This window comes from Diplotaxodon limnothrissa, linkage group LG11 (assembly GCF_057381915.1).
Source record: "Diplotaxodon limnothrissa isolate DT_005_m linkage group LG11, D_limnothrissa_male_GT1.1, whole genome shotgun sequence".
In the NCBI taxonomy this organism is placed as follows: domain Eukaryota; kingdom Metazoa; phylum Chordata; class Actinopteri; order Cichliformes; family Cichlidae; genus Diplotaxodon; species Diplotaxodon limnothrissa.
The window spans coordinates 23,466,274-23,490,683 of record NC_140606.1 but is presented as its reverse complement, the minus strand read 5'-3'; the positions used below and the strand labels follow the sequence as shown (position 1 = coordinate 23,490,683).

At 38.7% G+C, this 24,410-nt stretch overlaps 2 protein-coding genes across 2 annotated transcripts; one reads left to right on the top strand and one right to left on the bottom strand.

Annotated features, from left to right (window-relative positions):
- The first annotated feature begins 5,967 nt into the window (after positions 1-5,967).
- On the top strand, positions 5,968-8,716 carry LOC146622750 (uncharacterized). Its single transcript, XM_085365374.1, has 7 exons — positions 5,968-6,036; positions 6,152-6,236; positions 6,432-6,616; positions 6,689-6,779; positions 6,882-7,017; positions 7,345-7,584; positions 8,659-8,716. Exons 1-7 carry the CDS (start codon positions 5,968-5,970, stop codon positions 8,714-8,716), a joined length of 864 nt encoding a protein of 287 aa, XP_085221500.1.
- A 2,977-nt stretch (positions 8,717-11,693) lies between these two features.
- Positions 11,694-23,301, bottom strand: zc3h12aa (zinc finger CCCH-type containing 12Aa). Its single transcript, XM_085366392.1, has 6 exons — positions 22,956-23,301; positions 21,561-21,994; positions 20,962-21,101; positions 17,616-17,850; positions 16,076-16,182; positions 11,694-14,475 (listed from the first exon to the last, which is right to left on the bottom strand). Exons 2-6 carry the CDS (start codon positions 21,932-21,934, stop codon positions 13,433-13,435), a joined length of 1,899 nt encoding a protein of 632 aa, XP_085222518.1. The 5' UTR covers positions 21,935-21,994; positions 22,956-23,301; the 3' UTR covers positions 11,694-13,432.
- Positions 23,302-24,410: the final 1,109 nt, after the last annotated feature.

Below are 24,410 nucleotides of genomic sequence, written 5' to 3'. Positions count from 1 at the left end.
TTCCCAGTAAACTCATTATCAGCATGAAAGAACATCTTGCATTGTCCTTCCTTTTTTTAATATCCACTGAGTTGTACTCAAAATTGAAGATTAATCTCACCAAGATAAATAAACTAAACAATAACTGCATTTCTGTATTGACAAGGTCTGTATCGGTGGGCACAGTTCACACTGTTTACCCACGGTAATAGGTCTCTGAATTACAGCCATGCTCATTCATTGTAACACACCTGGGCACTTTGTTTGATCTGTGACAGCGTCGATGGTCATCAATGGTCTTCTCTTTTCACAAATCTCCAATTGTTCTGGTGAAACTGATCTCATAATTGTTTGGTTGAGTTACAATATAAGAAATTCAAAAGTAATGTGATATGTGACATTTAAACCTGTTGTGCTTTTTTTTTTTTGCACAGTTTCTCAAGGAATTAGTTTCAGCATTTTCTGGTACTTTTTTTTTTTAAACCAGCACTGCATGGTAATCCCCCCTATGAGGTAAAGTTTAGTTTTGTGTAGTGACACATAATTGTTTTTTAAGTGTCTTGCAGTGCAGTGAACACAATTAAAATGTGTTTGTTCCATGCTCAGTGCCCCTGGGAGAGCCACTAAGCAGCATGGCTTGTTTTTTCCTCTTCTTCCTTGGATCCCAGGGTGGCCTCCTGTGGGCTCTCCACCCTGGAAACTGACCGACAACAGTGGCCATTTTAACTTCCATGTCAAAATGCAGTTTAATTAGGAAAACTGGCAGGAATTTATTGGTTTGGTGCAAGCTGTTTACTCTTAATGATGCCAATATACCTATTGTAGTGTCCTCCTTACACAAACTTCCTGTTTACATCATCTTATTGGTAAACTGCTGCTGCAAGACTCAGTCGATGTACTAGTTAGTGTTTGGCAAAAGCAGTCATGAATGATGTAATGTTTTGGGAATATTAGGAGGTTTCAGGGAAGGAATTAGTTGTATTAGCAACTGCCTATTCTATAAAGAGCAATGGAGAATAGGCAACACATGCTACAAACAGAACACCTGAGTATAAATTTTTAAATGATTTTGTAATCAAAATCCTCAAAGTGGTTCATTTTATAGACATCATAACACTAAATGTTTTTGAGACTGAAACTGAATATTACATTTTAAATATTAAGGGATATAAAACCTTTATTCAAATATTAGAAAAAACATTAGAAAAACATATTCACCATATTTGCACATGTAATATGTGAAATAATATTTTGTAACTGAAAAACGTACAATAGAAAACGAAGAAAACATCAGCCTGTTGTATAATTATCCAGCTTCAATGGAGCCGCCTGCTTGCTATGCGTAAATATAGCTTAAGGAATTTAAGTAAAACTAACAAAGTCCATCATTCAAAATCGGTAAAATCCACTCACCTGTGGTGCACTGGGCATGGTTTGTCTCAGCTGTGGTTGAAGTGAATGAGCTTTCTCCCACTGCAGAGTTCTCTCTTGCTCTCTGTCACCTCCCCTGTTTGCTTCCTGCTGATAGCAACGCAATAAGAACAAATTCTCAGCTGGACACTTATTCAAGTGTGAGAGGAGGAGACTAAAGGCTTGCACTTGCTGGATGCCCCACAATTAATGTTGTAATAAAAGACGATATTACTTTACAGTACTCACACAGTTTTGATTACTCTGAGTTCAAATAAAAGTGTACATACCGAAACTTACAATTAATTGAAATAACTGAGTGGATTAAGCCTGTACTTGTCTATGAGAGCACAGGTGAGATTTCAGTGTCCTGTGTGTTGATTGTATAGGGGGCCTCTTGGTTTCGGTTCAACACAATGTGAAATTAGACCCCCTTCTCTCTCCCAGCCATACGCCCCCTCTGCACGCTACAATTCGCTCTTTGTGGCTCAAAGAACATAAAATTCTTGGGCATGACACCAAAGAGTCTTGCACAATTTAGGTGACAGAAGTCCTTCCTTTTTTCACTGCAGCTCCAATAATAATAACGACATTTTTTCGGCTATGTATGGATAATTGTATGAAAATAACCCTCAAAACGGGAGTTTTCTGGATTTCTAAATTAGGTGGAAAATCTGACTCTGAACTTTATTTGTACTTTCATTTAACGTTAGAGATTTCTCATTAGGCAGTGTTTGAGCTATTTTACTGTTAATTATATAAACATATTTAGAGATAATAGTGATTAAAAGACATAAAATGGTATAGAATATCTTATTTTAAAAACATAACAGAACAAGAGAATGTTTTTTCTTATTACACATCTTTGAAGTAATTTATTGGCCAAACCTATCAGGAATCACTCGCAGCACAACCTAAAGGTTAAAAGTTTGGACAGTGATCTCCTCATCTCCAGCAGAGATGTCCCACTGACACCTAAAATACCATTAAATTTAAGATTTAAGTCCTAAAAGCAGGTAATGAGAACTTATTATCATAATTAATTATGCGCCTAATTCATTAATTGCATTGGGGTGTAAGTGGACACCCTCATTTTGAGTGAGATGATGTGAACTAAAGACATTTATTGGTGCTAAACATTCTGGAAAAGGCTACGAAACCATCTTCTTTTGCCCATTTTGAAAATTGTAACCTCAGGTTTTTGGTGGTGTGGGAACAACTCAGTAGACTGATCTTTAAAAAGCTCAGACCAGCCCCATTGGATGAACAAGAACAATTATTCCACGTTTAAAATCACTTAAATCACCTTTCTTCCTGATTCCGATGCTGTTTTAACTTTGGTAGGTCTTCTTTATCATGTCTGCATGCTGAAATAAATTGAATTAATGCCATATAAGACTATTTTCTAAGAATGAATGTTTAAAGTAGAATAAATAAAATGCGTATTTTGGATGTCAAACTCCTAAAAAAGTGTTGTGAGGAATCTGTAGCAAGCAGTTAATTATTAATCTGAACAGTTACATTACAGTCATTTCATTTAAATGCTTACATACTTTTTCCCCACTACAGACATATAGTATAGTATACATATACTATATATAGACATGTTTTACTTACCCCAATTAAATGAATTATACTTTGTTATTTAATTATTAACTTTATCCAGTTTTGGGATTAGTGTGATAATCTCACAATGTTTGAGTGATATTTTAGTTTGAAAAAATTATTTAGGAATTCAAGACCGAGTGTATCTGACTATTAACAATCCATGATATAATTTTGCATTTTCCTTGGAAAATAATAAGTGTTTAAGTATCTTACATGTCCAGAAAATACAGGGTTGGTTAAAAATTCCATAAACTGGATGCAAAACTATGTAAAGGTATATAATTTACATAATATAATTGATAATAACATCGACTGCAGATGACTGGGACTTTGCAAACACAGTCAAATGAGGAGCTATGATGGACTTAGATAATTATAATGTCATCGGCAATTTGCAAAACAGGTTATAAACCATTACTTGAGTGTGTTTTTTATTTTGTCCGTGACTATAAGTGTCTATATGTATGCATAAGAAATAAAACCCAAGATGTGAGATAATTGTTTTACTCTCTGAATTCTGCAGTAAATTGTCACAGCTTGTCATACTAAGTGTCACGTATCATGCAGCGCTATCATGTGCATGTGTATGTGTTAGTGCTGTGATAAACTGATGACCATGCTGTAAGGTGCTTTTGGGATAGCCTCTGGCACCCACCAAAACCATTAACCACATAAATGGTTGCATATAAGCAACATGTGTTTGCCAGTCCTTTCTAATAACTATTTGAATTGGACGGCCACATATTTTGCTAGTTTTATGCTGCAGCCTTTATTAATTTTTGTGAAAGAAAAAATAATCTGAAGGCTGGTTTGGGTAAAATGGGAAATCCTTTAAGGTTCATACTGTTAATAATATGAGCCTAAAATACAATTTACTTTTGTAGTTTCTTGGCCGCATTACTGTGGATTCTGTTCTGTCTTCATAAATTTGCTGAATATTTACCTCTATGTTGGTATGAACCTACAGATACTTGTAAAGGAACAAAAACCTTGTGCGTCACATAGGATGTATTTTTCAAACATCAGAGCTTATCAAGTCCAAATCTGACACCCAAAAGATATGAACACAGAATCAATCTTCCCTGGGAATTTTCTCTTTTTTTCTCTACCTCTTGCAAAATGCCGCCTCAAGTTTCAGGGCAAACTAATTAGTCTGATACACAGCTGGTGAGTCACTGTAGATGTTGCTAGGAGAATAACTAAGCACTTGCGTTGCCACTCCCTAGCAGTTTTCATGTCTCTGTGCACAGTCTGATCATTTATAATAGATGTGACTAAAAATATTATGTTTTATAGAAACTTTAAAAAAAAAGAAAAGAGGAACACTTTGAAAACACATCAGATCTCCAGCATACCAGAGATCCAGCATATCCAATATGCTGGATCTCTGGTATGGCCTGGGTAATGTGTTTGAAATGAAAGAATGACACATTGTTTGATGGAAATTAAATTAACAGCCTACAGATGGTTGAATTCAAAGAAACCCCCAAAATATAATAGAAAAAGTAATGTGGCAGGCAAGTCCATTTTGCTGAAATTTGATTACAGCAACTCAAAATGGTACTCAATAGTTTGTATGGTCCCCACATACTTGTGTGTGTGTTTGCCTGACAACACTGGGGCATGGTCCTAACAAGACAACAGATGGTGTCCTGGGAATGCCCTCCCAGGTCTGGACCAGGACTGCACTGAGCTCCTAAACAATGTGAAGTGCAACCTGGTGGTCGGATAGATGCACCGAACTATAGATGGACCTTGCACCAGTGTATGGTCTAACAATAGATCCATTAATATCGTCCCAATACCTAATGTCAGACAGGGCGTTGTTGACCAGCCTGTCTGTGCCTCCCTCCATGGATATGCCAGCCCAGAACATTACTGATCCACCAAAAACACATCATGCTGAACCATGTTACAGAAGGTCGGGTGCTCAGGCTACATTCATTAAGTCTGTTTCTGATTGTTTGGTCAGAGACATTAACAGGAGGTCATTTTGTAGGGCTCTCGTAGTGCTCATCTTGTTCATCCTTGCACCTGATGGGTTAACGTTCTTCTACAGCCTTGTTTCTCCTAGTTTCTCCTACGTTACTGCCTGTCTCCTGGAATCTCCTGCATGTTCTTGAGACTGTGCTGGGAGACATAGAAAACCTTCTGGCAATCGCACGTATCGATGTGCCATCCTGGAGCATTTGGACTACCTGTGCCACCTCTGTAGGGTCCAGGTATCACCTCATGCTACCAGCAGTGACACTGATCTTGGCCAAATGCAGAGTGAAAACACAGTAAGAAAGGAGATTTTTGTATCAATATTAAGGATGACCTCTCCAGTTTGACAACAGACAGACTAAACAGATGGGTGATGATACTGAATCCTTCTTCCTCCAACAGATGTAACAGTTGCACTAAATGTAGAGGCTTATTCACATTGTTTATCAGACTCAGTAAACCATATGTAGCAGCTTGGATACAACCAGATAGTGTAACTGCACGACTAAGAAGATTAGACTAGATTTACCTCCCGGGCGGTCGTCAGCAGCGCTCACACAGAGCTGGCACATAGCAACAGGTCAGTGAGCCCTGTGTGCCACATTAGCCTTCACCATAGACTGGGACAGAGGCCCTTTTAGCAGAGATGGAAGCTACCATTTCCCTATGACTTCTAACCTTCAGTTAAGCTTCTGCAAAAGGTCAGTGTCCTGCTCGAAGTCATAAGCTTTCAACCACATTTTAATTTCAATGTGGTTTTTGAGTGTGTTTATGTGTTACGAGGGCATAGCCTGGTAGCATTGACCTACAGATGGTACAACCCATTTTTTTCTTAGAAAACCTACAACTAGCCTTGAGTTTTCTGTAACCAAATCCACTCTTTTGTAAAGATATAATCTTTCAGCTGTAGTACTTACTGTACTAAAGAAAAACAATTCCTTTGTCTGCTCAGGATAGCACAATGTGAGAGGACGGTGCTTTAACATGACAGTCCTATGGGCTGTGTTTACGTGGGCAGTCAAAGGGATACTCTGCACCTGCAGGTTCCTTTGGGTGAGTGTATGCTCATTATATTCACATCTGGGTAATCTGCTTACATCACAGTTTAATGAAGGCTCTTGTAAGTGGTGATTATAAAAAATTTAATCAGTGTTGATCTGCATTGCAGATATGTCCATACAATGCTATCAGATTCTTACCAAGGGAAAACCCCATTACAGAGGGCAAAAGCCATGAGTTGAAACAAGTTGTGGGTAAGAAACTCATAAAATCAAAGAGTGATCACCAGCACATTTAAAATATCTTAAAAATATTTAGTCAACTGTTAAACACTCAATTTCACAGTTTATTTTCTTAAAGCCTCTCTTCCTCCTTATGTAATCCTACTTCACATCCCCTTTGCTAATGTGCAGATTTAGATGATTACCTTATTTGATGTTATTTGTCAGGTGCCGAAAATAACAGGATTGCCGCCATACCAGGTAGCCCTGACCGTACATTTGCCCTCCAGAAGAGACTGACCAAAACTGAAAAAGAGGTGCTATCACTGAAGACCAGGATTGCTTGTGAGAGAGCATCATGGGAAAGGAGGTTTACAGAGCTGAAGAGAAAACAGGAAGAGCTGCATAATCAGGTGTGTTTGTGTGTGAAGTTGTGTGTGGGTGGCTGAGGTTCTGTAATTATACCTTTGCCTCCTTTCCCTCAGCTGGAGTCTGGAGTGTTGGTGAAAGTGGGCAGTTACAGTGACCAGGGAGAGTCAGGAGTGGACAATGGAGAAGCATTTGAAGAGTATTCAGGTAAATGGCAGTAACACAATTATGGCAATAACAGAACAAATTTTCATATGCGCATCCTTTTGTATTTAGCCATGATATCAGCTGCTAATGTCTCACGTGCAGGCGGCCTCCATCAGCGCAGAAGGTCTGACATGTCATCAAGAAGTGATAGTTATGAATGCAGTTTGTCAGGCAGCCAGTTATCTTCATCCTCAGCACAGAGTTCAAGACCTTCCTCCTCCTCAACTTCAGCCTCGAGGTATTGCTTTCAAAGAAACGGTTTGGCAGAGAGTTGGATAAAAAAATATTCTTATATCTATGCTCAGAAGTTTAACTGCAAACAGTGGAAACAGCAGGGACCATTTCAGAGTCATGTGAGGTCCTGTGTCCTATTGAAAATGTATTATGTAAAAAATCGTTCGGCAACAGTTATAATCTTCCCTCTTAAGAAATGCACAGGGTGTATATTCAAAATATAGTTCCAAAAGCAAATTTATTCATTACATGGAATATATTTTAGGATCATAATTCCTGATTTATCGATGTGTGTAATTTTCTTTCACTAAGAGAAGTTTTCTTTCTGCAGTGTGAGATCATGGAGGAAATCTCAAGGGCCACATCGAGTTTTTGTTCCTCACTCCCCGATGGACTTACAGCTAGGCCATCGGGTCAGGATCATGCTGCCATCTGGGAGGATCAGCACAGGAATAGTTCGTTTCCTCGGTCACCTGCAGGGGGAGGTAGACCTCCACCTTGGAGTTGAGCTGCAAACTCCTGATTCAGGGCTATGTGATGGGAGCCACCTGGGACACAGCTACTTTGAATGGTAACCAATGTCATTTTCCTACCAGCCATACTCAAGCAACATGTATATGTTTTTGCTCTAAGGTTGTGCACCTTGACATTTAGTAATGTACTGCGATTTGGATGTGTGCACTAAGTAATGCTTTTTACAATAATCTCAGTATCTATTTAAATTCAAATGCTTCTAAACCTTTACATTTGTTTTGAAGTGTATTTACCTTAAGCACCATTCTTTCACACAATTACACAATGTATTAATACATTAACTTTGATGGATTTGATATTCCATAATTCAATATTTCACCATCTCAAGGGTTTACATTAAATGATATGAAAGCAGAAGAAAATCTCTGAATACATAACATGTTGAACCTTGAAGCAACACCAAGAGACTACATATGCATCTTTCAAGTGCCACAGCTTACCTGAGAAATGTGGCTGACCATGTCACTGACCACGCTGTACCCATCGTCTGATGGTTGCTTCCAGCTCAGATCATCTCAAACTGGTTTACCGAACCTGAAGATGAGTTCACTATAGTCAAATGTTCTCCACAGTCACCAGATCTCAATCTAATAGACCATGTTTTGGATGTGGTGAAATGGAAAACTTGCATCATGGATGTGCAGCTGACACATATGCAGCAACTATCTGTGAATATGGACCAAAATGTCTGAAGAATATTTCTTACAGCTTATTAACTTCATATCATGAAGAAGTAAGGCATTCCCGAAGGCAAAAGAAGGTCCAACATAAAACTGCAAGGTGTGCCTAATGAAGTGGCTGTTGGGTATTTTTTTAGGACTGTGCTGCACTGTGCTGCACATGCAGCTGTCAGGTCATCTTAGCTGTCTTTAAAGGCATGAGGTGCAACCTTGTAATGTGAACTCACTTTCCTACAATGACAAACTTGACTGACTGCATTTGGAAATGTTACTTAAATGTAGTATTTTTTTACGAGACTGCAAAAGAACAAAAGAACAATAACAAACACACGACCTCCGCGACATCTAAAATATTAAAATTATAAATATAAGTGTGATTTTCTAACGTATAGTCTGTTTGAATAGTAATTTAATCTCCTTTTTTCCCCCAGCAAACCTGGATACGGGGCTTTTGTACCTTTCCACAAACTACTAATGGCATGGGAGTAACAAAAATACATACATCTTACCAAGCTCGCCATCGACTAGAGCAGCGGTCCCCAACCCCTGGGCCACGGTCCGTGAGTCGTTTGGTACCGGGCCGCGAGAGTTGAGGCTCGGGTGTGAAATGTATGGTTTTCAGGGTTTTTATCGGTTTTTAGCGTTATTTTGTTATCGTTTTTATCGTTAATTCTGTTTTCCTGGGTCTTTTCATGTGTGTTATGAATAAATCTTCTTTTTTTCGGTACCGGTACTACGGTAGTTTTATTTTGTTGTATTTATCCGCGACACTTTAAAGGCCGGTCCGTGAAAATATTGTCGGGCATAAACCGGTCCGTGGCGCAAAAAAAGGTTGGGGACCGTTGGACTAGAGGACCAGGTGAATACAGAACAGCATCATCAATCTGACACTGCAGCATAATGGTACATTTACACATGCATCTTGCTTGTGAATCGATATCAATTTCCTATTCACAATAAAAACATCAGTTCAACAAACAGTGCTGTATGAAGGTTAATGTGTTACCAAGTAACTGATGATTGTTTGATGAACTAGTTTAAGTCTGCTAAAAAGTACTCGTTTCTCTAATGCTAAGAGAAATGCTGAATATCAAGTGCACGGTCAAGTTTGTCTAAAAGCCTTCAGGTATGAGATTATTACTTGAAGCATGACAAAGGAAGAGGCCATCATATTACACGCCTGTGAAACACAACCTGTACTCAAGCTTTTATGTTCCTTGTCTTAACTGACAAAGTGACTCCATGTCGCAGAGAAATTGTCAAAAAAAAAAAATCTTGATAAGCGAACAGCTATGTTTAAACAAAGGCTTTGAAGCCCAAGGTTGTTTGAGTATGCTAACCGAATTCCCTGTTTACACATCATGGTAAATGGCCTGTATTTGTATAGCGCTTTACTTAGTCCCTATGGACCCCAAAGCGCTTTACACTACATTTAGTGATCCATATGTTCACACACTGGTGATGGCAAGCTACATTGTAGTCACAGCTGCCCTGGGGTGCACTGAAAGAGGCGAGGCTGCCGGACACTGGCACCACCGGGCCCTCTGACCACCACCAGTAGGCAACGGGTGAAGTGTCTTGCCCAAGGACACGGGGACCGAGACTGTCGGAGCCGGGGCTCGAACCGACAACCTTCCGATTACAAGACTGCCAACTCTTGAGCCTCGAATGCCCCCACATCATGTAAAACATGGGACACATGTGTGCGAAAATTGCACAAGTTATAGAAGTAAAGTTATATAAAGTAAATATTTACATTCATTCAACCGTAACACCCCACTCTAGCTGGTAATGGTAACTGTGTTTCTTGATTAAACAAATATTATTGTTGCACCTCCTGGATAGTTGGCATAGTTTAGATTTTTGAATTATCAAAAAAAAGAAAAGAATCAAAAGCCAAGAAACAGAAGTGGTCCATCGAGTCTCAAAACAACATTAGATAACAAAGAATTGACATGTTGGGTAATATCTGCAACTCTGTGAACTTTAAAAATAACAAGGACATTTCTCAGGGATATAGTCATAGAGTTAGGGTGTGAGAAAGGTTGGTGTATTTGCACAAAACGGTTACATATGGAGGTTTTGGAAGGCTAGCAGCTCTGTGAGGCTACATGTGAGCTACTGACCCTGCACACAATGATTATAATACCAATAACCACAGCGATTAGCATGTTAACAGTTATAATTTTCAATGTGCATTAGCATAATGATGATTCCCTTTATTTTAACATAAATCTAGTGTTCATGCTGCTTTAAAACAGCAGCATTTTGTTTAATTAATTAGTTCACAATTACCTTATTAGCGTGTAAAACTAGTTAAGGTGAGCGCTACATTGGAGAAACCAATAAGCTCCATATAGACTTTGAAGTTAAGCTAAACGATCTGTCCCTGCAACCTGGACAATATAGAGACAAATGGAAAAGTTGACTCTTAATATAAAAACAACTCTCACCTTGTACCATCATCAGTACGGATATGAGGCCTTTTCCCAGTGAGACAAATTACATCTGCAGGGACTGGTGATGCATGAAGTGCAAGATCTTAGTTATCTACTTTCTTTCCTATTATTATACACAAGTGTGATTGCATTTAACATTTGTTTTTAAATATAAGTTAGTTTTAAATCATGTCTGCATCGTTCAAGTGGCAAAAAAGGTATTTAGCATGCTCTCTCTCTCTCTCACACACACACACACACACACACACACACACACACACACACACACACACACCCTTACCTTTCCCTCAGTCACTGGGGGGAAAAAAACAGTTTCTCGTCCAGGCTTGCAACACGAGCTGCGCTGTTTCTTGTGAAACTGAGTAGGACAGTTTGGCAGCAATTCTATCTGTGAGGCAATCAGGATCACTGTTGTTTGGTCTCTGATTAACATCAGAGGGATATTTACAAGTGAATTAAATAAACCCGAAGAACTAGTTTGGGATTAATCCACTAACCCCATACCAGCTGTTTATTTTCTTTTGCAAATCCATTTCGTGAACGCCGTTGAGCTGTAGCGTATCCTGTCTTTCATTGGGTGTAAAGTGGTAGCTGTGGACAGCAAAGACAGCCAATCACACTTACATTCACACCAATAGCCAATTTAGAATCACCAATTAAACCAACATGCATGTCTTTGGACTGTGGGAGGAAGCCAGAGAGAGCCCACACAGGTATGGGGAAACATGAAACTGGATTTAAACCACTGGCTGGCTCTCCACGCAACAGTGCTAATCCCCGTCCATTTGTGTTGTAATAGACTTCACACATATTATTATTACAATAGACTTTAATAGGTAGTGACAATGCATTTCCTAAATATTCTTACAATGAGTTCTAACACTAAACATTTGAAGTTAATGATCCAATATAAGAATAGAGAATACAAATCATTTATGAGAACTAAATTCCATAACTGTCATTTTTATACGTTATACTGTAGTCTCTCCTACACACACTAATCGGGACAGTTATTCAGAGAATGATTCATGAAGCTGATTCAGGTTTACAGAACAAATGATGATGACACATCAGCAAGTTCCTTTTGCTTGGGTCAAAGCCTTTTTTTAAGTTCAGTTTAAATTTCCTAGCAAGATCAGCATTTACACTGTATGGCAAAAACATGCAATGTTAGCTTATCTTTGTGGACTACATGACTTTTATATTTACTTATGAAGCTCACAGAGCAAGGACACCAAAGGTATTTCAGAAGTGGGGAACTAAAAGCAACAGAGTCGCTCTTTGGAGAGGCGTATGCCGTAAATCAAACTACTGACTTTACACATGCCCTCTGTGACGTAACCTACTACAGGTTTTCTCATGCCAGATCTTATCAGGACAGAAACAAAATGCTGACAGGTAAGAACACTTCAAAATTATTGATATATCAGATGAAATACTCTTGAAAGTTTAAAGTTTGAGCTGGTTAATAAAGGAGAAACAAAATTCCCGACCAATAAAAACAATTTAAAAATGCAGCAGGACATCATCAGTTGCCTTTTCTAATGCAAAAACTCAAAAGTCACAATAGAAAAAATTCAGATAACGAATTCAACAATTAACTTTATTTTGGAAACCTCAGACAGAGGTGTAAAGTGGATGACTCAATGCCTCTTTAGATCAAAGACTACCTTAAGCCTGCACATTTAAGATGTAATTTCCGAAATGCTGAAGGTTGGATAGATGCAAACATTTATTAAACATACGAGCAATGACAGAGACAGCATGCAGGAGTTCTATTTAGCTGTCTTTTTGTGGTGTTGTCTTTACAGTGAAGTAGATGAGCAGGATGTAGCTCTGAGGGTAACATGTTACCCTTACATGTAAAAGCTCTCTGGCCTGAGATGGAGAGGAGACATAAAGCCAATCTCACAGGGTAAATGCACTCCTAGTACTGGTTACATCAGGAAGGTCAAACATGCAGATCTATCTACTGTGGTGATAAGAAAGCAGCTGAAAATACCTTCTGTGTAACTTGTGTGACAAGTTACCATTGCATGAGCGTTTGGTGTCCTCATTTTCTCCGTCCTCACTTGTCATGTTTGTTTAAAAAACAAAAACAAGATAGCAACAGCAAAAATGCTCTCAAAAAGGGGACTTCCCAAACCAGTTGGTTATGTCATGGTGGCTGTATCCATAGTTCATAAAGGTTTTTATAGCTCACCTACATAATTAGCGTTTCATTTTTCTTTTATTGTGGTATCTCAGCTACTTTGCTTTCAATAATATTTGGAAGCCTGGGTACTTTTCTGGACTGACTGCCAGTGTTTTTTAGTATACTGCAACTGTCCCTTGAAAGGATAATACTTGTCTGCAGGCTGTTTCTGAAAAACTAAGATTAAAAGTAGCACATAGTACAGCAACAGGTTATTTCATGAGAACTTAAAACTAATTAACTTTGAAGCAATATGCATAAACAAATATGCATAAATGTAACCGTTTTCCATCTAGAGGCACTTTTTATCCAAAACATGGATGACAAAGACATATGACTCCAGTGTCATAAAAAAATATATATATAACCTATAACAGATTAACTAAATCATTCATAAATAAAACGTTTCATTTTTACAGTATAATAGCACATTGCACAGAATTAGTTTTTAAATGACTCAGCTATAGTCACTATGCGACCTTCTGAAAAGGTGATAAGGATGCTATATTGAGGTCAAGGCAAGTAGTAATGACAGGTCTGAAAGAAGAATAATCAGAAAAGATCTCTTTGGGCTTTCAGCTTCAGTATCTCTGCAGCTAGTTTCTCAGCATTCATCAGATTTGGAAACATTTCCATGACAGTATCCACCAGATGTGGGTTGAAGATAGTTTTGAGCTTGTTGCGGAGTTCTAACCTTTGTGAGTCAAATGCAGCAGAAGATGGTTGTTGTCCCCTTGAATAGTACTGATGACTGTTGCTAGAGCAGCAAGAATTGTGGTAGTGTGAAGAACGAGTTGAAGAAGGGAGGCTATTTGGTCTGCTGGCTTGTGGTAACCCCTGAAAGGGATCTGACCAGTAATGTTGCTGAACATGGGTGCCTCCACTGTACTGGAAATGGCTGGGGAGGCTGCGCTGGTGGGAAGCAGTGGGTGTGAGGGCATTTGGGTGATAGGCGCTGTATTGGGGTTGTGCCTGAGAGTCCATGTTTCCATGAAATTGCTGGTGAACTGTCGAGGGCATTGCATGAGAACAGCACTTGCAAGGCTGATTGATGTTATTTTTCTCTAAATGTACGGGAGAATTTGTGGCTCCAGGAGGAGCACTCTGATACTGCAGCCTGAGCATCTTTGAGTTGTGGAGGGAATGCGAAATATCAGAGTACTGACTCTCAAATGAGCCAAGGCCTGAATCCAGGTACTCTTGAGACATGTTGGCATAGTAATGATTTGGCATCAAGTGCAACCCAGGCCACTCTTTCTGACACTGGGTTCCTGTTACAGAACACGGCATGTGATTTGGATTGTGTCTAGGATCCTCCCAGTACAGCAGCTTGTTTTCACTAACGTGATAAGGTGGTGAGGAAGTCTGCTGATCTCTTTTGAGCTCTTTGTTGGAGTCTCGAGGATGAAAATAGGCATTTTGAGCAAGTGCGGGATCAGACTGAAGCTGTCTGGGTGACAAACTGGCATTTCTCTCTTCTTTTACAGTAGAAATCTGGGCTTTCTCTCTCAGTTCATCAGCTAAAGACAGATAGGGTTGGTTTACCCGCTCAGGATGGTAGAACTTACACTTTATGCCATACGTGCACTTTTTTTCTGTGATGGAGAAAAATAAGACACATAAGCAAAAATAGGGCTGCTCGATTATGGCAAAAATGATAATCACGATTATTTTCACTGAAATTGAGATCTCGATTATTTGACGATATTTATTTAACCCTTTAAGACCTACCATAGAACCAAGTCCGCCAGAGCTTATATTATTTTTTTATATGCTGTAGTGCCATTTTTGGGAGCATTTCAAGTTGCTATACATCAATACAACTGTTATAGCCCATATTTTAATAATATGTATGCATTAAGTCCATAGTAATTACATTAATTGCAAAAAAGTGCAATAAACTACAAAAAAATTGAAAATCGTTTTTGTTTTTTTTACATATATATTTCTACTTGGGGAAATTTAAGAGGCTTATCCCTCAAAACTTTAAATACAAAAAAGTTGCAAAAAAATAGTTTACAACAACAGGAAATTTATTTTGAGTTTCTTCATAGTTTTATTTTGGAGATACAGCAATTTTTATATACTGCAGGAAAAACAAAAAACAATCCTATGATGCAAATTTGCAAAGAAAACAGCATGTGCATCAAAATAAACTATTTCCAGCAGTGCAATTCGAGTTCTAAGCATCCCAGAAACTATTCAGAAAAGTCAAACATGACTTATAAAAGCACCAGTATAGGCTTTTAAGGCCTACAAGTAAAAAACTACATTTTCCACGAAAATGACATCACTTCCGGTTTCGGACAGGAAATGGCGAACATGCGACAGTTCGGCTGACGTCTGTTTCACTGTGGGAAGTGTTACGAACAGCTGATCGGATCGGCAAAGAGTGTTTCTGGAATATTATGTTTTTGTTCCTGCAAGCGCTTTTTATGCAATTTTTGCAAAGCTTTATGTGGAAGGAAACCCGGACCGAGGACAAGCTGATGGCATAAGATGTAAGTACAACTCCTCCGGTTTCATATGCAAAACAAATTATTGCGCTAGCTTATGCGGCTCCAGTTCTACAGGGATTTAAAGGGTTAACAATAACAATGTATTGAATAATGACTTTAAAAAATAATATAAAATAGTGTGCAAATACTGATAACAGTGCAAATGTTTGCAATATAAAAAATAAATGAAAAATGTAAACATCTATGTTTAGTGAACTTTGTAGTGTTGCTCTGTGGTGCAGCTATGACACCATAGCAAAGTTTACACACTATGTCTACTTGATCCACGTCTGACTCCACGAACCCATAATGTTTCCACACCACTGAAGTTTTTTTTTTTTTTTTACCTCTCTTTTCAACCAACGGCAGTCACTCTCCTCTCCAAATAACTTCTGCTTAGCTTTCCGAGCTTCCTTCGGGTCCTCTTAATTGTTGTGATGCGTGTTCGAAATGCAGAGAGGTGCGCTCGATTTGCCACACGGAGCAGCGCGAGAGTAAAGCACGAGGGAGGGGCTAATAATCGGCTCAGTCGTTTTTAATGATCGTTGAAAGCCCAGATCGTAATCGTGATTAAAATTCGATTAATTGAGCAGCCCTAAGCAAAAAGATTTTTTGTTGATGAGATCTAATGTGGACAGCACATTCTCTGCTGCAGAAGAGGGTAACACTTCCTGATCGATATGCTAATCGTACCTACCGTATGGACAGAGTTGTCTCATTTGCTCCGTAGGACGAGGCTTTTTCCGAAGGAAATTGTCAAGGCTGGGGCCGTGGCGACCCAAAGGGTCATCTGGGGGCATGAACCTGTAGAAAAATACAAAAATTGTAGAGTTCTTCATCCACTTGTAGGGGAGACCGGGGATAGTTGTAACATTTTTGACATTTCTGTCTGTAAATTGGAGTTCTTTTAAGGTAGTGGATTCAAAATGTAATGCAAAGTATTTACATGTCTCTGCTATTAAATAGTGCAGCTATTTTCTCTGCAGCACAATTGCCCATTGCATGGTATGGTCTCAAACACAAAGAGTGAAATGTTACAATTAACCCCATAGTCTGGGTTAGTTGTAACATATCCCTGGGTGAAATGTAACACAATGAAATAAGGGTACTAACAAAATATTAACATGTAATCTTTGTTTATTCAACACATGAATGCAGTTAGAGCCATTTATGTAGCTGTGTGTGTGTGTGACAGAATGCAGAAATCTAACTTTTGAACATATTCCAACCCCCCAAAAAGACAAATTCTGGAATTTTCTGCAACTGAATATTTCATTAATTTTGGTTGGTCTTCCTTGAGTTTGGCCTCATTGGCTCAGTGGGCATTATAACCTACAGCTCTTGCACCAATTTTGAACATAACAATGAAGCTGAAAAATTGTAGTTGTGCACCAGCATCGCAATTCCATTACTTTTTATCATGGCTTACCTTGGTGTGGTTTGCAAAGTGCTTCAGAAAGATGAGGAAATCTGTTTCTTGCACCCATCCTGACTTATTTCCACTACCAGTACTTCCTACTGGTCCATCTCTGACACAGTGGTCTGCATAATGTATGTGTGGGAACACAAACAGTGGAGGAATTGTGTTGCCAATGGCATTAACCGCATATACAAATGTGACCAGTGAATCTCTCTCTGCTGATGTCGTTGCCCCAACTTGTTTAATATAAGTTAAAGTAATAGTGTGGTAAGTTGTAACATCTGCATTATTGTTACAACTAACCCAGACTGTTGCTGTTACAACTAACCCAGACTGTTGCTGTTACAACTGACCCAGACTCCTATAGCCATGAACTAGCTAACATTACAGCCAACGGCTAAAACATTAGCACTAAAGACCTACACAGAATATATCCCCATAGACATACAAATAACATAATTTAAGTTTGATGAGTTTAACTGCAAAGCAGATAATGCTATTAGAAATTGAAATAAAGTAGAAAAACTTACTTTTTGGCATACAAATTACTTTTTTTCATGTTAAATTGTCAGTGTTTGACAAAATGTGCTGATTTTTCACATGTGATAGCAGAACTGAATTGGGCGTGCACAGGATGAGTCACATCATTTGAAACTTAGCCCTGATTGGAGAAATTGGAAGTGTTACAACTGACCCACGTTACAACTATCCCCGGTCTCCCCACAACTCTGCTGTAAGCTGCAAATTCTTTTTCTGGAAAATTCACCACGAAGGAAAATGTGGTATTTCACAGGCACATACAGAAGAACAGGCTTACTTGTCATTCACAAAGGAGTACATGAGCAGCCTCTCTTCAATGCATTTCTTCCACTCAGGTCTTTCTGCTTGGAGGTCTCGGTAGGTGTCATTGGATACGATTATTCCATCGGACTCATACGCCAATTTGATAATAAAGCGGTCATCATAGCAAACCACTCGCTTGCCCCCAACACGGCGTGATGGAGTAAAGACAACGATTTTCCTTTTTTCAAGCTCCAGCAGAATGTGTTGATCTGAAAGTGCAACCAGTAATCAGTTACAGATCCAGAGTTGACAATTTACGCTGTATTAAATGATTTCGTGTATTCAACTGTACTGTGACACATTAAAAAGATGTGGATTTATTGAAAGATGCATGCCAAACCACAAGGTGAAAACAAAGTTTGTACAATTTTAACAAGGTTGAAAGTTAATATTTGCCTTTATTCTTTGAAAGAGCTTCAACTCTCTCAGACAAGCTTTCTTGTCATTTCTTTATGTAGTCTTCAGGAATAGTTCTCCAGGCTTTTTAAAAGCTGCCAACATCCAGTAAGCTCTTTATTGGATGTTGGCAGCCTTTTGTTCCCTTCTCTGTGAAGAGCATCCCACACTCCTTCCATAATGCTGATTTCAGTGCCTTGAGACAATTGTTGTTGTAATTTGGCACTATATAAATAAAACTAAAATTGAATTGAATTTCTAGGCCTAGGGAGGTCATTCTATTTTTTTCTTTTCTATCCAGGTATTTCTTTGCAAACTTGGTAATGTGTTATGAATCACTGTCGTGCTGAAACATGAAGCTGCTGCCAATCAGACACCTCTGGGATGCTATTGCATGGTTGATCAAGATTCTGACAGCACTTTTCTATGTTCATACTTCCACAAAGCACTGGATGAAATGCAGGCCAAAGCCATGACAGAGCCTGCACCATGTTTTACAGATGGCTGCAGACATGTACTGTTGTACCTTTCTCCTGATCTCTTCTGAACAGAACCAAAAATTCTAACAAGATTCATCACTCCATAAGACCTGTTGCCACTGATTTTCAGTCCAGGTATTGTGTATTTTGGCATACCTCAGCCTTTTCTCCCCGTTTCATTTCCTTACGAATGGTTTTTGACAGCCACCATTTCATTGAAACCATTTCTGACGAGGCTTCAGTGAACAGTAGATGCATCTCTCTGGGCCTGTGTCAGATCTGGATTTTTTCCTATTTCTTAAAGACACGACTTTCAGATATACTTTGCGTGCTTTAGCAGAAAATTTCTAGAGTAAAACTTTGAAAAACCTTCATAAACCTTGGAGAATGATTGCTCAAGACCACAAATTTTTTGGAATTAGAACATAAGGAAATGAGGGGTAGCTTAAGATTACTCTAGATCATGCTATGTGCAAGCTGAGTGAATAAATGCACGACAAAGACACACACACACACACACACACACACACACACACACACACACACACACACACACACACACACACACACACACACACACACACACACACACACACACACACACACACACACTGATAGTGCTTCAAAACAAGTTAAGGGTAAGTGAAATGAACCTTGAACTCTGTGTGATGAACAAAAGATAGAAAACCTTATGTGATAGAAAAGCACTTTTCTAACTTCTGTCAAAACTTAACAACTTACTGTAAGTAGATACCAGTAGTTATCTACAACATCAAGTACGGTAGGTGTGGAAAAAAAAACAACACACAAAAAAAAAAACAAAAACAAAAAAAATCCCCATCTCTACTTCCCGATGGGACTTTCCCATGAGTAACTACATGGTGATTTTTACTTCCTTGTTCAAAGATTGAAAAAAAGAACCTTTGGATTGCTCCACCCAGGCTGCACAGCTATTAATTCTTGAGAGCAACAAGGGGCTTATGCTCCAGGATGTGCCATCCTTTTTATTTAGTTGTTGTGCTGCAGGTGGTAATATTTACACAAAGATACACTGACATTATATTCATCTGGGCTTTATAAATACACGGACATAAGTGAATCAGTTGGGATAAATTTAGAACTCTATTATACACGACTGTCTGTGATTACAATATTGTAACCACCCAAAAACAGTCAGAGTGACTCATTTAAGTGTATTTCCACTTTTTCTTGCCATGGCCTGGTATGGAAATATTTTATGCTGGCCAACTAAATAATACCCTGTTTCACAACCTTAACTTTTTTTGCATAGATGTATTAGTTTTTCTGTAATATCTCCTGGCTCATGTGGGAATTATTCATGAATACAGAATTATGTGATAGAATTTCTAAGTTTTTCATTTCTTGCTTAAAAAAAATCACCTCTAAAACTCACTGTATAATACAGTATTTGTTTCTGTATTAACAAAGAAAAAAGCGTGAGTGGGGGAAGAAAAAAAATATCATCTTAGCACGACTTGTACGCAAAAACTAGAATAAATGGCAACCTCTCTGTTACAATAGTTGTGTGGGCTTATTTCATTTGTTTCAGTTCCTTATCAGTAAGAATTTGTTACCTTCTGAGTAAAACAATCAGGCTACCATTTAAGAACATCTTTAGTGATTTATATCCATTTTAGCTACTTTTTGTTCTAAATCTATGGGTAAACATTCTGATTACAGTGTGGTTACGGCAGGATATGCCCTGCAGATATTATCTCATTGTACAGAAACTGAAACTTTAAGAGGCTAACATAGTCGGCACTTTAACAGAAGTGATCAGCTTATGTTGTAACCATTGCATGTGCCACACACTGAGCCCGGAGGGGAATTTTTTGTATCTTTTGTCTTATCTGACAGTTCAGAAGGTGTGGTTCTCAGTCTCCTGGATTCACTGGTCTTGCCTGCTGCCAGGAGACTAAAATATAAACTTTTAGTCTTCTCTAACATTAAACTAACCAATAATGAGAAAATTAGCAGATGGTAGAACCAGACTGACTGCTAAAAGCAGTCAACGAATTTTCAATTCTAAGAATTTCTTTCATTGACAGCTTACAATGGACGCCTTTTTACACATACAAAACCTGTTCTTTATTGGCCTGGACTCAAAGAGAACACAAGCACATCAAAATATTTTGTCAGCAATGCACACATCACATTTGTTTTTTCCCCTCCAGCAATTAGTGAGTCTTAAGGGTCTAATTCCATCTTTATGGTCGTGCTAACATCCAGCATGAAAATAATATCAGATTCATTTCTGTTTGAATCAAACCTTATTTGTCATTCACACCCCGTGTGAAAACTGCTTTTTGTGTCACCAGTATTAACCTCATTTAACTTCGCCTCACAGGGATGTTAGGCTGAAATTTGTCCCGTCTACTTGATGAGAAACATCTGTCTGCTTTGCTTTATTTCTGCCATCCTCACCTGTCAGGGGAGCATCAGCTCTGGGCAGCTCTTTGCGCCAGCTGGGAACGAACACAGTAATGCTAGTATGACCTCTGTCAAGGAAGAAGTTCACCGCCAGCTGAATCCCTTGGCATGAGAATACTTCCTTGTTGCCATGACTGTGAAAAAAAAAAGAAGCATAAGAGATAACATGGGTTCAGTTAATCTGACCGAAAATAATCTAATCTAATTCATAGTCAAAAGGAGGCTTAACAAATTACACTGATCTGAGTAAACACCACGTCTTCAAATGCTGCTTAAAAGGAATCTTCCCTCTGGCTATTACCCAGTCCTAAAGTCACATATTGCACATAATTTCTGGTAAAAGGTGGGGATTCTGAGTAGAGGATCTAGAATTTGCATAATGTCTCAGCGGTCCATGCTAAAACATGCACGGGCAGTGCAGTCAACACCTCCTTTAAAAAGTCAAGTCACACGACATAGTAGGAAAATAGAGAGTTAAATAAGACTTTGAAAAATAACTGTCCTTATTCAGAAAGTGTTCATAGCAGCTGTGACATTCATGGATTATGATTTAATCTGATAATCTACAGAGCAGGAAGTATCATCAGGATTACCTCATGGCAACATTGCTGCCGTCAATAACAACAGGCCTCAATTCTTCGTCCGGTTTGTTTTGGTCCCACAGCTGCGTTGTGTTTTTGCAGGACCCAAGACCCCAACTGGGAGGCTGCAGGGAGTCGTTTTGGCGTGTGCTCCTCTCGTCACTGTCAGAGCTGGAAATGCAAGGTACACTGCTGGTTCTGTTCCTAACGAGCTCTCCTAGCACCGCATTAGTGTCTGTGCTTAAGCCCTGTTTCCTCAAAGCAGCCATGACCTCTGATGGGGTGTAACCCAACTTCCTGAAGAAGTCCACTCTGAGCTGGAACTCCTCACTGTCTGCTTCCAGAGAGTCTGAAACTGAGCTCAGGCTGGGAAGAGCCTCGTCCATCCTGAAGCATCTGAGCCTCTTTTTTTCAGGAGCATAGAAGGTGAATTACATCAACTTGGCCTGGGTTAAAAAAAATATGATATTCCATTAGTTACTAAAGGAGTTGTAGCTCATATAGTCTGAAATTTTACAAAGAGTAAAATAAAACATGATAATACACATTTCAGTGGCCATTACATACCTCAATATTCTGTAATTTGTTTTATGTATGCTTCAACAAAATTCAGCCTTACATATTTGAAGTTTGTAAAAACTCTGGTGTCCCAACAAGATTTTTAGCCCTGAACTGACACCTCAAAACCAATTCCACCAACTTCGCCTTGTGAGATTAAGTAATCGTTAAAGATTTATACAGGCTACTAAAGTAGTGGAGTATGGTGATTAATGGATTAAACATTTAGACAAGTTCAACTGAATTAATCTTCTTCAACCTGTCATTTCTTAAGGATAACGCCAATATTTTGGCACACCCTGCTGCTTTAATTGAAAATGCGCTTCCTTCCTCTCTTCTCGTAGTCTTTTGAACTATAGTGTAAAAAAAGAAACAAAGAAACAAGACATATCTGACGCCCAATGGACAGTCTCCAGCTGCATATAGCAAATTACGGTGACAGCTTCCAGATTAAGCACTTTAAGCAAGTAATATTACTTTTATTTTTAATATCTTCTTGATAGACGTGTCAAGTTAGTTCTTACAGGCTGTAAGAGGCCTGTTGCAACATATCCTACTGTAAAGTTAGATCGCTTACTCATTTTCTTTTTACGCAAGTCAGCAGATCAGAAAGTAGTCCTGCCCTGCTCTGTGTAACGTAGGCTACTCTTCGATAGCCCATGTTACACACAAATAAACAAACAAGGCAGAAAAGTGTACCTCTACCTGTACTGTATACGCCGACTTTACCTGGCACAGGTAAGAGCTCAGTTAGCCGTGCTACTAACGGGACATTTCCCCCGCTAAGCCCGATCGACAGATCACATTACAGTCAACAAATCTCACGGCAGAGGCGAGCCGTCGTCTTACCTGCTCGGTTTCCTTCTGTTCTATTTAACAGCAGAGGCCACTTAAAGTTCGAGTTAATGTTTGGAAGCACTCTTAACTTTGACGCTGTTCCTACTTCATACAGTAGCACCGCCCTCTTGGAAATGATTTCTTCTCCTCTTCCTCCAGGCGCATGCATGCACAGCCATGAAAACATTTGAATATAAGAGAGATACGATAAGGTGTGCCTGTTTCCGCTGGCTGTCACTCACTCACTGTAGTATTCAAGTTTTTTTTTCTTTTTTCCATTTGTCAGCAGCAAGAAGAAAGAAAGTCTGAAATATCACAAAGAGTATCAAATAGCTCACGTTTCTAGTTGCTGTGTCCCCTTTAGGCAATGCGCAATAAGCCCGACCTCACAGCACTCTTACTGTATATCGTCTAAAAATAGAGCTTATTTGTTTTTCCAGTCAGTCTAGAGCCAAAATCGGAAAATGACACCAAACCAAAGTCAGTACGATTATATGTTATGAAACTGTGATTACAGGTAAAACTGATCTATGAAATATTTTGTCTCCACATTTTAGTTAATTTCCTTTTTTTCTGAGTATTTTACGTTTATATGGTTATTCACTTTATTCAATATATTCGTGTGTATTTTTAATAGTTTAATATTGTACAGAAGCAATGTCTCGCCATAGTTTTTTTTTTTTAAATTACAAAACAGAAATATATTGTCATGATCCATATATACGTTTTTTAATGGTTGTAGGCAATGGGATGATTGTTGATAGGACAAATTAAATAAATAGGACACGGCGCCCCCTCGTGGTCCCGGAATAGTATTGGGAGTCAAGATTAAATACTCTATATTGTCATTATGCAAGCATGACGAAATTACAGTTGAACATGTGGAAAAAAAGCAATCGACCCTAAACGTAATGTGCTCAAATCACAGATTTTTTTTCTTCACACTAGAGGATTTTCCAGAATGAATGTTCAGTTTAAGGTCATGCCAGAGCATCTCAGTCAGATATAACCCCTAAATTTGACTAGATCACTCCAAAACCTACATTTTGTTTTTTGAGCTATTTAGAGGTGGACTCTGTGTGTTTTGGCTCATTATCCTTCAAAACCCAAACCCAGGACATTTTCCTTCAGCAGTTTCTAGTAGGCAGAGTTCATGGTTCAATCAATTACAGCAAGTCATTCAGGTCCTGAAGCAGAAAAGCAGCCTACCACTACTACTATATTTGACTATTGCCATGATGCTCTGTTCATGAAATGCTGTGTTAGTTACCAGACGTAACAGGACTCAAGCCTTCCAAAAAATGCAACTTTTTTTTTGTTGCCTATCCCATTTGGTTCTTTAGCCATCAGAATTATTGTCTGAAGGCCACGAAAGATGCCCAACGGATTTACTTTACCAAGTGGATCATCATGGCCTTGCCATATTGGTCCATTTGATTGACCTTTATTATTGTTATGTATTTATTT